This window comes from Muntiacus reevesi, chromosome 4, assembly GCF_963930625.1.
Source record: "Muntiacus reevesi chromosome 4, mMunRee1.1, whole genome shotgun sequence".
NCBI lineage: Eukaryota > Metazoa > Chordata > Mammalia > Artiodactyla > Cervidae > Muntiacus > Muntiacus reevesi.
Window position 1 is genome coordinate 108,977,914 of NC_089252.1, and position 14,841 is coordinate 108,992,754.

Below are 14,841 nucleotides of genomic sequence, written 5' to 3' on the forward strand. Positions count from 1 at the left end.
TGCTGTTTATACAAAGAAAAAGTATGGACATATATCTCAAAGAGTTCAATTCCTGGCTTACAAACAACTAGTATCAGTATATATCAAGAAACATGCAAAATGCGGGGCAGAGGTAAGTGTCTGAATCTGCCTGGAGATCAGAAGTCAAGGGTAAGTCCTCAGTTTCCAGCTTGATGGAGGTGGTATCCCCGATGAAGACAGAGATTCCAGAAAGCCAGGCTGGATGACACTGGAATATTGTAAAAGGCAGCAAGACTGGAAAATGATGGTGAGCGCACTGAAGAGACCAGTAAAAGTCTAAAACAAGGGAAAAAGGAAATGTGTGGGTAGAGCATGTACTGGGCAGGAAAGAAACTGTTAGTCAGAGAGAGCAGCATTCCCGGATAGAGACCACTCTTTGTTCACGACTATAAGAACAGCTCTGTTGTCCTGTTAAACTCTCCAAACAAACATCTCGCTCTTCTTGCCTGTTCTTTCCTCTATTTATGATTGATTACTTGTGGTCACCACAGCAAAACCATTTCATGTTTATAAAGGACTATGACAGTTCAGAGAAAAGAGAACACAACACAAGCTTCGAATTCTGAAATCCATGTCAGTTTAAGTTATCGAGCCACAGCAGGACACATTTCAGGTGAAGCAGGATGCGAAGCCTCCTGCTGTCTCAGTCTGTACCTCTTCTCAGATTTTTGCTCTAAGCCTTCCTTCTTTCAGACAGAGAAATCAAATCCTTTACATTTTCCTGGGGCAGCAGGGGAGTGAACTGGGGCAGAGCAAAAGTTAAAGTGCTTGGGAGGTGTTTGGGAATTCCCTGGTGGTCCAGCGGTTAGGGCTCTGAGCTTCCACTGCAGGGGCCACAGGTGTGATCCCTGGCTGGGGAACTAAAGATCCCACATGGTGTGTGGCAAGGCCAAAAAAGAAAAAAAGTAAGGAGGCATCTTAAAAACAGGATCCTTAGTAAAGGATCTCAGAATTAACTAAGCTAAGCAAGCTAAGCACTTCACTAAGGAGTGCTGTCAATGCAGGCACGAGACCAAACACTGCAGTTAACTAGAAATGCAGAAACAAAAGACAGACCATATTCCCCTGTAACCTCTTCCTGGTCCCAATTCAAAATTCAATTTGTGTTATTTTCACTTTTCTTATCAGGAGGCCCCACGAGAAGGACATCAGAGTATCTGGATGAAGGCAAGAGAGCCAAAAGTCCATGATCCAAGTACCACATGCACACTCTCAGAATTGTCAGTCAGTAATACGTCACCCAGAACCTTCTGCAATTTGGTTCCCACCCTGCGACTCAAAATGCACAATCCTGAGAATGTGTTCTAAGGAACCACAGCACACATGTGACAGCAATATTCTCAGTATTCAACTCCTGCCCTGCTTCTACCATGACTATGTTTAAACATTCATGTGTCAGGCACTTTATGTGCATTATCTCACTTAATGCTGGGAAGAAGGTATTAATTATCATTATTTTATAGATGAGGAAACTGAAGCTTACAGATGTTGAGAAACTTGCCCATGGTCATGTTATATTAAATGGCAGAAAAGGAAGCGGAACTCAGGCTAGCCTGACCACTAGCCGTGCAGACCCAACAACACAGAGGCCACATCCATGAAAATGCTCACAGCAATATATCCAGTCCCCGTAACTGTAACACACACGTACTCACCTAAATGCCTAATGGGGAAAGCCGGAGCAAATTATGGTTCAAAAACAAGACAATGTGTTATACATAAAATAACATATGAGGATGAAGTATAAACAAAGGAAAGTGTTTGAAATTCACATTTTTAAAGACAGAATATATAAATACATGCACATAATGAATACTAGAATGTACTGTCACTCAGAGTAGAGATTTTCCATTTTGTCCACAGGTATGTTCCCAGTGTCTGGCACACAGCAGATGCTCAATAAATAGTAGCTGAATGAATGAATTGTGGAAAAGTAACATTATCTATGAATACTGACAAGACCTGTGGGATAATGAACAAGGAAGAGAGCTTTTACTTTAGGGTAATGAAATTATGAATGGTATTCTTCAGTGGAATTAGAATCACCCCCTTGATTACACAGTTCCTAAGGCAGTGTGCAAGTACAACAAAAGGCCAGAATGAAAGCTGGCCTTGAACCTCATGGAGAGGTTCTTTTCCAAAAGGCAGTGAGCATGTGGTATGTGGTGCCAGGTACGCAGTGAGGGCACAAAGTCAATGATAACAATAACCTTTCTAAGCTCGCCAGACAGGCATAACTCTAGCACTAGCAGCTCTTAGGCAATTCTCAATGTCACTCTGGACATTTCTCATCTCCCTTTAAAAAATGCATTTACACACCAGTAAAACACTTACCAGACTTCCAGACTAAAAAGCATGGTGAAGTATGTCAACACATCCACTAATGACCAACTATTTGAAACACAGGAATTTAATCTAGATTCTAGTGAGATAGAGGCACGCAAAGAAACCCGACATCAGATCATAAAAATAGAAATAAGATGGCCGCTCAGCACACAAACATTCAGTGTTACTGGGCCCAGCTTAAAGACACTTTACCATGAGTAGTAACATGAAAACAACCATTACTTGGTTAATTAATGAATGTATAAATAACAGTAAAATGTTCTTACATTCAGCTATACCCAGATACAAGAAAGTTAATTTAATAAATACAATTAGTCTTTTCCAGATATTATATAAGAACTCAGTGCTACTTGAGAGAAAGGATAAATATAAGGTAATTCACCCACAAAAGGGAAAAATGACCCACAGAAGAACTTGGAGAGATTTTCCAGCCACAATTTGCTGAAGAGCAAGCACTAGATCTTAAAACAAATTCAAGCGAGAGGGTGGCAGAATAGTCTTCTGGGGAACATTCTCCCAGCTCTACTGCAGTTAATATAGCAATTTGTAAGGCAAGAACTATAGTAAAAACACTCACAATAATCAGTTTGTATCTCTAACCCTATTTGAGGAAAACCAGGCTTGAGAAAAGTAAGCAGCACAGTTCAGCAATGAAGTTTAAAAAAATCTAATTCTTTCCTTCAACAGCAAAGACACTTTAAGTGGCATTCATGATCTATTTCATTCCTTTTTACCTATACATCTCCGTCTCCACTCTAGCCCAGAAGGTACCTTCCCGCCCCCATGCCTAACTGACCAGTGGAATTCTATCACTACCACTCCTGTCACATCCCATCTTGAGGTTCTCTTATCAACACAAAGCTGAGAGCTCACAGCAGCTCCACGGACCAGATCTAGTCCAAAATGGACTCTTCTCCTTTCTGAAGCTTGGGCGGGGCTCTGAGCAGCAACATCCCACCTTTCCTGCCCACAGCCCTAACAAGCTGCTGAGAAGGAGCACACAACTCGGCAGGCACCTCCAGCCCATCCTCACCAGTCAAAGCCAGCCTGGGCTCTGTCTGAGGCTGGACCACGGCTGAGACCCTTCTTGAGAAGCCTGACAGCAAATGCCCCCTGAGATTCAGAGAAGAAGTACCAACAGGATTCGCTGAATGACGAAACTCTTCTAAGTTAACTACACCACATTTTGTAATGAAAAGGGCCTGTTATTACTAGAGAAGGCCTCCCGTATCTACCGCAGCAATAATACATTTTTGTGTAAGTTTCATATAAAGAACAGCATGTTAAAAAGGTAACTTTGCTCATTTTTTAAAGACTCAAATATCACAAAAATATTCGTCAGAGATTGCCCCCTCTTACAACGCAATCCACCTCTTTTGGCAATCATTTCATCTTTCACAGCTATTTCATTTGTGTAGGATAGCTCATTCTCTAAACAAGGCTTCTGTTTTGCCATTATTTGAATATCAGCAGTTCTCCCTCTACCCCATAACAGGTAAGCATTTTCTCCTTTGTCTATCCTCAGCCCTGAATTTAATTTTTCTGGGCACTTTCTTTTCTCAATTAATGATCTTACTCAAGGACTGGTCACTGAATACATATAGGAAGTTACGCTCTGATAGCAAGAGCCCTCAATAAACCAAAAGCCCAGTGTCCCAGACAGCTGGGAATTTTCTGCCTAAGAGACTTGAAATCCCACAAGGTAACAGAAGGTTTAACTTTATGTTAGTCTATGGCTCATCCATAGGCAACTGCCAGAACACAACAGAATGAATAACACAGATCAGTGGCTAACTGATGCCACTTCTCAAACTCAGCTTTTGCTCATGGATAGCTGGCTGTTCACGAGGCTCTAATTTGAAACTACATACACATCACATTTCCTATTAGCCAAATAACACCTAAATCATATGAAAGAAATATCTCAATAAGTCATGAGTATGCAAACAGCATGTGATTGGTGAGGGAAAGTAGTGACCTGGGAGACGATTATGGAGCTCCTTTCTCACAGACACATGCAACAGGAGTGAGAGTAGCCAAAGCACCTGTGAACACTATTCTGTAAACTCAACACTTCAACTGCTTCCTCTTATCTCAAAAAAATTTCAAATACAAGAGTAAAACCAATGCTAGGTTTTAGCCAGCCTGAAAGAGGAAGACTGTGTGGAATTCCTTCCTCCTGTACTCTTGACCAAGCCGTTTCTGCCTGTCATCTTTGGTCAGATTCCTGAACCACTCAGAATACCACGGAGCCCCCTTATGTGCAGCCAAGCCGCCAGAAGAGCCAGGACCTCGGCTGCCCAGGCCGAGAATGGAAATGGTGTTAACACACTCCTCAGTGAGGGAGGGGAAAAAAAAAATCCAGCTTCCTTTTCTACCATCATCTAGAATTTCATAGATTATCTTCCTCTCTGCTTTATTTTCCCTTTCACCCTTTCTTGGGGTTTCAACTTTCTTCTTTCTCTCTTTGTTCCTTCATCTCTGTTCCCAGTTCTTTTGGTCCTATTTTTCCTGATCTTGCGGGCGAGAATAATGCCCTTTTACAACAGTAGAGGATGGATAGCATGGACTAGAGAATCGAGCTCATACCAATAAAGTCAGCGATGTCATCAACAGTCGACAAAATCCACAGTGCCCCCAAATTATTCAATGCCTGCAGTGGATGAACACTTGTGATAGGAATCATGGAAGAGACAAGATAAAAAGTAGTTTCTGCCCTCTGTGAAGTGACAATCAGTGAAGAGAACATCCAAAAATATGTGAAAATGTAAAAACGACATCAAACAGTCAGAAGATCGCACTATATGAGTTAATAAACTTGGGTTGCAACATCTGGGCCCTGGGACCAAAACACTGTGGTCTAGAAGGGTGCGAGGAGGCTGACTCGGGGAGGGCGCAAGGTAGGCCTGAGAGCGCCGTGAGGGCACCAGAGAGCAACGGGGGGGCCTCCCCAGGCCCACAGTAAGACAGCCGGACAAAAAGGAAAGGAGTAAAACGGTCTACTTTATGGATTTCATTACAATTAAAAAAAAAAGAAGGAAAGGGCCTGTGCCCCTCAGCCGTCTCTGGCAGAGTGAGAAAGTCGGCAGGGGGCTTAACAAACTGAGAGTTCCTATACAGAGGTGGAAACATCCTGATGAACTTTGCCAACTGACTGTCCAGAACTACATACCCGACAACGCCTTCTCTAATTTTAAATACCAACACCATGTAAACTATGGTTAAAGAAAAAGAAACTAGTTGACCAGAGAGGGAGAGGTGGGAATAATGACGAAGGAAGAGATCTGAGATCGCTTTTCTACCAGGGAGATGCCCCAGCAACTCTGCTATTGCTATGAGCAGAAATCCCAAACCCCGAAGTTCCAATGGGTCTTCATTCTTCAAGTTTTCTGCTGAGCGCCAGAGAGGAAACCTGCCCATTTCTAGAAGTGAGTTGCACAAAATCTTTAGCTTTCAGCTTCTAGCTAGCTGCTAATAAAGCCCTGAGTATCCAAATCCAAGGTATTAATTAACATTTGCTGATCACCTGGGAAAAAAAAAAATTCCTGGACTAGTAGGATAAAGCAACTTTTACAGTACGGCACACGTTCGTTATTTCCATTTCAATACCAACATGAAAATTATTTGGTTGAAATCATGCCAATGTGCTCTTGATCTTCAGTTTTAGCAAACAATAAAATCCATGCAACAGCTCCTGAAAGGAAGGTCAGTGAAAACCGTAAAGTAGGAGAAACGTTCCCACTTTGACACAATGGTCCACATGAGAGGAGAAACATGCTGGGACACTGCCTGAAGGACTATAATAATATTCACAGTAAATGGTGTTCTACGTTTTACTCTGTACTAGTTCGATATTATGTAATACAAAATGTCCCCTGTGAGGATAATACCTGGCCTAAGGTGCAAGACATTGAAAACTATGCTAGTTTAAGTGTTAAAAATAAGCCACTTGCTAGAATAATCAATTGTTACTTACTTACAATTTTAATTTCATACCACCTCAAATCAATGAAATACAAGCTATGAGAACTTACTTTATTCTTGGTTACTGCTAAAATCTCTTTCAACATCGGACATTAGTCACCAGTATACGAAACAAATGAACTCATTAGCCTAGAAGCACCGATTATTCACAGCAAATCGGGAGATCTAGGAACTTCTCTTAAGAGATTTAATCAGTTGCCCACACACTGTTGGGTGATTCTGATGCTTATCCTATGTTACCTCATAAAATTTCATAAGACTTTCTGAAACAAGTGTTAATCTACACAGCTCTGCTTCTGTGTATTTCTCATCTACTTCCCCTGAATCCACTCCACCCTGCCTTTCTAATTCCTAGTCGTCTGAGAAGCTGAGGTCCTGTGATATGCACCTAGTGGAAGACAAAGCAAATACATCAGATGTGTCCAGAGGACGTAACACATAATTCAGTTTGGCTTCAAGCTACAGTCCATTTAACCAATCTGGAGACTTTAGCAACAGCTCATATTTAGATTTAATTTCAGGGATTACACTTGGGAGTTGACAACACTGCTCACCTTTAGGACAGAAGCTAAGCTGGTCATGTGCTCATTGAGGGCACCCTCGGACTCTTTGTAGGTCAAGCAGGTGAACTGGTATTCCTCAGGATCGAAGGAGTCGGCCCCCTGCTGCTCCACATCGCTGGCCACTCCCACGTAATAGTCCTCTATGTCACCAGGGTCCTCGTCCTCTTCCTCCTCCTCACAATTTGGGTCATAGTCCTCTTCATTGCTGTCAGACCCCTGGCTATTCATGTCCACAGACATCTTAACATCCAGTCAAGTTGCAGATCAGGAAAGCAGTTTTTTTCCCTCCCCCCAAACTTCACCACTTTTCCAAACTCATTAGTGTTTTTGTCTTCTAAGGGAGGAAAAGAAAAAAATATGTGTTAGTTACTTTCACTGTGAAAAGCTGTAACAGAAACCACTCAAGAACCAAAATGGCACAGCCCTGGTCCTACCCCTACTATGGCCTACTCCAACTCTCCTCTCATCCAGGAAATCTCACCATCATCTACCTGCCCAGGCTTTTCAAAGGGAAACCCTTTCCTGGAAGGGTCTGGCATGAAAGAGTAAGGCTGTCTGCTCCATGTCAAGGAGTCAAATTCCCATAGAGTTGTCCCTTCTGCCACGGTCCTTAAGAGAGAAGCACGTTCCCACAGCTGATTACCCAAAGCAGAAGTATCCTAAAGGCTGATGATGAGCCAATGTTTAAATTTTCTCAGCCAATCGTGCCCTACTGAGTGGTGACACAGAACATAAATAGGGACACAGTTCCACCCCGCTACAATTTCTGGGGAAATAAACCAGTGTTTTACAGACATCGCTCTCACATATATGGGAAAAAAAGGTGCATAGTAAAGAAAAAATAAAAACCACACAGCTCTTCAACATCAACATCCTCCTCTTGTCTGCAAAGGTAACTGATTTTTCCACTTTAAAGGGTTCTACTAATCCTCTAAAAGAAGTACTTAGAGGCAAAGAAACTGACTCGATAGTGAAGGAAAACTACAGATATACTACTTTGGCAGGATTGAGCCTAGGAAAAAAACAGAATCTACCTAGGGTAAAGAAACATGATCAAATGGCAACAGCTACTGAAAAATCCTCATATATCAAAATGTGACTCCATTACATATAAATAAAAAGAGAATACTAGTTGAAAAAGTAAAACAGTCACATATCTTAACTCTTGGAGACGATTTTGGCAAATACCTATTAACTTCTCTACACAAGAACTATTTCAAGTGACCGTTTCCAAAGAACAGTATCAAACAGTGATTTAAATCTAAAACTAAGAGGATCTTAAAATGCAAGAGCATGTGGACTGAATGGAATGAAATAATTTATATAACCTAATCTGGATTAAATACTAAACTAAATTTAAAACCTATTTGAAGTAGATAATCTCTCCAAAAAATTAATAATGAGAAAAAGATTAAAATGAATGTCTACTGAATATGTAACCAGTCTAAAGGACTACAGAGTCACATTTTAATGATATTATAAAAATATCAGTGAATCTACCTCTGATATTTTACCTATAAATGCTTAAATTAAAAAAAAAAGTCACACTAATGAGAGGGCAGTTTGACTTTTAACAAATTGTGTTATATGCTAGAACCACCTAATCACAACTGAACTTAACTATAGTATTTTTCCTTTAGGAGAAACAATTAATCTTTAAATTAAAAATACCTGTAATTCTTGAAGATCTTGCAGGAAGATGTCACCTAAATAGTCATTCATATAATTTCATTCATATAATTTCCATCTAAAATGAAAAAAGATAATTCTATTTACATACTATAAAACTGGTGCCCCACATTCACAAATTTTAAAAATAAAGACATTTAAAAGAACAATCAGCAAAGGACCAGAAATTATTTTCTTATAAGTCCCATAGAAATCCACTTCACAATTATATTGACATGAGTTACATGGCCTTCTAAAAAAAGAAAGTATTTAAAGTAAACAGCTAATAATAATTTAACCCCGGGTACCCAGTTCCCTCTCATTCGTTCCCTCAGTTTGAAAGTCCACCACTTCACTTCTTTTTCTTTAATTTTTATTGGTGTATAGTTGATTTACAGTGCTGTGTACCACCTCGCTCATATTGTTCAGATTTCCTAAATTAACTATTTTCCTAAATTAATTAAATTAACAATTTCAATCTTAAATGTTACATAGAGATTGACAAAGCAAATTTTAACTGACTTGAACTGGGCTTTTACCATAAAGTCATCTCCATTGTTGTACTCTAACACTTATAGAATACTGTTCAGTATTTCAGCTCTCACTTTATTCATGAAAAATTATTTTCAAATAAAAAAGTTCACAAGAGAAACAAAACAAAACTTAAAAAACAAAATAACAAAAACAGGGGGAGGGTGCAATTTCCTAGTGGTCTAGTGGTTAGGGCTTAAAAAAAGAAAAAAAAAATGTTCCTAGTACAATGCTCACTAGGCAGTATTAACACCCATTTTGTACCTCTCTTCTGACATGCTCAAGGTCTACTTGACTTTCTCAGAGCTACAGATCCCACTATCAAAGACTAAGTAAGCACCATTCATGTACTTAATCAGAAATTTTAGGTCCATGTTTTTATCCTTTTAAATTTCTTGGAAAACCAGCGATAACTTTCAAAGAAATACTTCTAACACAGACAGGCAAATATAAACTAAATGAAAATCAAAGTCCAAATAATGATTGTGGAAGATGATTTCCAAAATAGTAAAGGAACAATTGATTTCTTAAGTCTGTTTTCTTTTATCTGCATTTTTACATAAGATACTGCTTATTAGGCAAATAAGCATAAATAGCATTACAAATACTGCTCCCATCTATAAAATAATCACTACCAAGAACAGCTTTCATTTAATGAGAGCCAATTTCAAGTCAGACTCATTCTCATTAAATGTTTATAATCCTACAAAGTGGCGATCATCCTCTTCTTACACATGAGCAAACTAGAGTTCAAAAAGATTAAGCAACTCGCCCAGGACCACGGTGCTGACAACCAGTAGAATCCAGCATCACACTTTTCACCAGATCTGTGATCTATGAGGACTCACAATGCCCCATTCACCCTCCCAAAGAGCCGAATATTATCCAAAGCTACCTACAACCACAACAAAAAAAGCACAGTTTTCACTTTCTCTGGATTTCTTGCCAGGATTGGGGCTTCTCACCAGCTAAATATTCAAGAAGCAGGGGAAAACTTCAGGCTCCCTTCCAAAAGGGGGGAAATCATTTCATACTTACTGGGTGCTCTAGGTCCAGGTTTAAATAAAATCTTAATTACTAATCTTTTCAAAGTTAAATATTCCTATTCTGTTTAAAAGAGTGCTGACACTGTTTAAAGGGGCCAGTATGTTATTGCTTCATTAACACAACAGATAACGCTTTGATTTCCTTCAGATGTTAAACATTAGCCTTACGTCCCAAACAGGCAAGGATTAACAGAAATTACTGCGCTCCTCCTCGCGCCCCCCACTCCGCATCGAAGTCTCGAGTTCATAAGCGATGCCAACCATCCAGGGCTAAGGAATTCAAATGGAAGACTTCTCAGTATAAAACTGACAAGAACAAGACAACAGACTTTTTGGTATCAACGTTTACTCCAGATATATTTAGCACTGAAGCTCCATTTACTAAATCCACATTTCCGAAGAAAACTAGTTGGTACAAAAATATGAACCCTGTCTGATGGGGTAGCCACTAACCACATGTGGTCATTTACATTTAACTCAAAGATGAAATAAAACCTGACACTTGGATTTTCAGTCGCACTAGCCATAAGTCAAATGCTCAGTGGCCACATGTAGCAGCTAGTGGCTATCCTGGTGAACAGCAAAGGTACAGAATAGGACCGGTGTGGCAGAAAGTTCCATGGGACAGGGTAACAATCAGTACTGAGGTGAAGTCATCCTGAGAACCCGATCGCCTCTCCGGCGGCTACCACAAGCGGCGTCCGGTGAGGCGGCGACGCAGCTCCAAGGCCGCCTGTCCCAACCCCAGGCACCGGAATATATCCTCGAGGACACGGAGGCCACGCGCTGTGCCCCCTCACCAGCAGGCGTTAACTAACCGCGCGGGGAGCGGGGCACTGCGAGAGCTCCCGAAGATGACCCGAGTGGGGAGCCCCCGGAGGCGCCGCGTTTCGCCGGCACGCCGGGCGGGGAGGGCCTAGATGCGCCCGGCGCCAGTCGGTCAGAGGCGCTGGCCTGCGACCTCTCGGCGAACTGCAGGCGGCGGGAGGCGGAAAGACCGCGAGACATCAGGCGCCGGTCCGCCCTGGCCTCGGCCACCGGCAGCTCATCAGCAGGATGGCGGAGGGCCCTGAGACCCAGTACGAGATGCCGGGGGCGCCGGGACCTCGCGGGCAGCGACGAAGGCGGAGCCCCGGCCGGGCTAGGGAGGCGCGCGGAGAGCCCACCCCCTCCCCCGGCCCGCCGGGGTAAACAAGGCCGCTACTCGCGCCGCGCACTTACCGGGAGCCGCGGCCCCGCGGCCGCTGAGCCCGGGCGGGCCAGACCGGGTCGGGCCAGGCCAGAAGAACCGGACCCAGGCGCGGCGGCGGCGGAGGCGGCGGGCCAACGCCGGTCAAGGCCCGCGCTGCTTCCTCCGGCGGAGCCGTCGCCGCAGCTCCGGAAGTGCTCGGAGCGGTTGCGTCACTTCCCGCCAGGGGTCGCCCCGCGGTCGCCGGGGTCGCGACAGGCGCTGGGTAATAACGCCTCTCTGCGGACGCTTCACTCCAGCCCAGCGCAGCGACCGGATTACGCCCGCCGTACGGCTGGCGCCGACGGCTAGCAGCGGAGAGGCTTCTTGGAGAGCGGTCACGGCATCGCTGCGGGCTTTTGCCTACCAGCGCCGCCGGCCCGGATCATTTCAACCAGGGTTTTTGTTGTTGTTTTTTTTTTTTTTACGTACTCTTCTCAACTCACTGTACTCGGTGTCCGGCGCGAAGACCTCCAGTCGTTCGTGGAGTGGATAAAGGACTCATGTTTCACGGCCGCTGTTTGGTCGAAGGAGAGCTGGGTCTTCGTGTCAGCAAGCCGGGCCGGGAATTTCTGCCTAGGCCGATTCGTAGAACCATGCCACGCTTCCGCTTCCCTCTCCGCGGCCTAGTCCGCTGCCTAATTTCTTTGGCTTCCCAGTCACCCGAGATTGAATCTTAACTACTGCTGCGCAGTTTATTCACACAGTATAGGAAGTGCCATTATGACTTTCAGTACCTTCTGGGTCAAGTGTTATGGATAGACAGCCATGAAGCCTTACTTAAGTTGCTGCTGCACAATGTGGAAATGCCGGAGTGAAGCCAATGATGTTAGGGAGCTTCCTCGCTGTGCAAGTCTGTAGATAACCCGAACCATTTCCACCTATGCATGAGTCGTGTATGTGCTAATATCCAGGATATTGATGTGTAATGGGCTCTCTTCAGTTCTTGCATGTAGTTGTGTATACATGATTTTCAGCTTCCTGTTTAATTAGGAGCATGTGCCCAAATTAGGTGCATTCAAATACCAGAAACCACCCCCCCACCTTAATTTGGAATGAGAACTAATAGTAATGAGTGAGTGACATGTTGTAAGGTTGTGAATTTTATGTATTAGCACCGTAAAAGTCTGTCTATAAGTTGCTCAGTTGTGTTCCACTCTTTGCGACTCCATGGACAAGAATATTCTCCAGGCAAGAACATTGGGAGGAATCTTCCCAAGCCAAAGATCTAACTCAGGTCTCCTGCATTGCAGGCACACTCTTTACCATCTGAGCCGTCAGGGAAGCCTGTAATTCCATGTACTTATTTGTTATAAGAAAACATAGCCCTTTACATCATGACACTAGTGAAGGACCCAAACTATATTTTCTGCTAATGAAATCTCTTTAATTAGACACATTCGCTCTGGGTTACTGGTAATAAATCCTCCCCAGTAAATAAAAGGGAACAATGACTTTTTCTGTATAATTAATACATTTGCAAAATAGTGCATGAGGACATTCACATATCAAGCATACAAATGTACAATATATTGGAATCCCAGGTACTATCCTTATTTGTTCTCCTGTCTCTCCCCTGCTGAAGGTGAGTTTCTTTTCTTTTTTTAAAATATTTATTTGGCTGCACTGGATCTTAGTTGCAGCACACAGGACCTGTAGTTGCAGCATGTGGGATCTAGTTCCCTGACCAGGAATCAAACCTGGGCCCCTGGATTGGGAGCACAGAGTCTTAGCCACTGGACTACCAAGAAAGTCCCAAGGTGAGTTTCTTAAGGTCACATATCCATCCTTGTTTTCAACATTACTCTATTAAATAGATGTTTATTAAACTGTTGCTAATACCTTTTTTTTTTTTTCTTTTGGCTGTGCTTGGGTGTCTGGGATATACTCTTCAAAAAAATTTTTTTTTTAAATTTTTGGTGGCCCTGGGTCTTCATTGCTTTGCTTGGGCTTTCTCTAGTTGCAGGGAGTGGGAATTACTCTCATTTTGGCGCTTGGGTTTCTCTTTGCGGTGGCTTCTTTTGTGGAGCAAAAGTCTAGGTGCATAGGCTTCAGTAGTTACAGCTTACAGGCTTAGTTGCTTGCAGCATGTGGAATCTTCCCGGACCAGGATGGAATCTGTGTCCGCTACATTGGCAGGCAGATTCTTAGCCACTGTACCACCAGGGAAGTCCTGTAATATATTCTTAAGTGATAAAAATAGGATATGAAATGATACGTGTAGTATTCAGTCTTCAAAATAAATATGCATATAAGATATGTAAACAAAATACAATGTCTGTCAGTTTCTGTGTCACAGAATCATTCCCTATAGTGGGAATGATTGGTTTTAGCTCCTTGAAGTCTGGGGCCTCATCTAAAAGACTCTTATTTCTTCACCAATATCATACAACACTTCTTCTTAGATTCAGGTTGACATGTTTTCATTTTTGAAAATCCACTGGAGAACATTGAATTTCTAAGAATAACTTAAAGGGTAGCACTGATAGCCTCATTATTTAGTCTTTGCATCCAAGGAATATACTATTTCTTTATACTTCTTTTGTTTGTCTTTTGTGTATTTGAATTTATATAGCTTTATTCACATGGATCTTTGGTTTAGTCCCGCATACATTGTGGGGTTTTGCTGTTGTTCTGAATAGGATTGATTCTTCCTGTTTGTGATCTGTTATTGTTAACATTGTCAGCAAAGGTCCATCTAGTCAAGGCTATGGTTTTCCAGTGGTCATGTATGGATGTGAGAGTTGGACTATAAAGAAAGCTGAGTGCTGAAGAATTGATGCTTTTGAACTGTGGTCTTGTAGAAGACTCTTGAGAGTCCCTTGGACTGCAAGAAGATCCAACCAATCCATCCTAAAGGAGATCAGTCCTGGGTGTTCATTGGTAGAACTGATGTTAAAGCTGAAACTCCAATACTTTGGCCACCTGATGCAGAGAGCTGACTCATTTGAAAAGACCCTGATGCTGGGAAAGATTGAGGGCAGGAGGAGAAGGGGATAACAGAGGATGAGATGGTTGGATGGCATCACAGACTCAATGGACATGGGTTTGGGTGGACTCCGGGAGTTGGTGATGGACAGGGAGGCCTGGTGTGCTGCGTGCGGTTCATGGGGCTGCAAAGAGTCTGACACAACGAGTGACTGAACTGAACTGAACTGATCAAAAAGTGATTGCTTTCTGATACTGTTTCTTCTATCTGTCTCCTTACTTAAATTTGCTCATTATTTTTCAACTGATTCTCTTGAATTTTCAAAGTAAGCATTTGGATCACTTGAAAATAGGAATATTTTGGACTCTTAGTTCTTTGCTTTTTTGGTTTGATCTCTGATCAAACCACACTCCCTGCGGTGGAAAAACAGTCTTAACCACTGGACTGCCAGGGAAGTTCCAAGGACTCTTACTTTTTAATATTTAAATTTCTTATTTCTTTTCTTCCTTTTCTTTTCTCCCTCTT

At 42.4% G+C, this 14,841-nt stretch overlaps 1 protein-coding gene across 3 annotated transcripts in view; it reads right to left on the minus strand.

Annotated features, from left to right (window-relative positions):
* Positions 1–11,556, minus strand: part of ARIH2 (ariadne RBR E3 ubiquitin protein ligase 2) — a 36,613-nt gene extending 25,057 nt beyond the window's left edge. Inside the window, exons 1-3 of one of the 3 annotated variants that reach the window (XM_065933753.1) lie at positions 11,381–11,556; positions 8,586–8,661; positions 6,906–7,248 (exon numbers count right to left, since the gene is read on the minus strand). In XM_065933753.1, the coding sequence (XP_065789825.1) occupies positions 6,906–7,154 (249 nt within the window). In that variant the 5' untranslated portion in view covers positions 7,155–7,248; positions 8,586–8,661; positions 11,381–11,556. Of the gene's footprint in view, positions 1–6,905; positions 7,249–8,585; positions 8,662–11,380 lie in introns of those variants that run through there. The other 2 variants (XM_065933752.1, XM_065933754.1) reach the window with 2 other exon arrangements.
* Between the last annotated feature and the right edge of the window lie 3,285 nt (positions 11,557–14,841).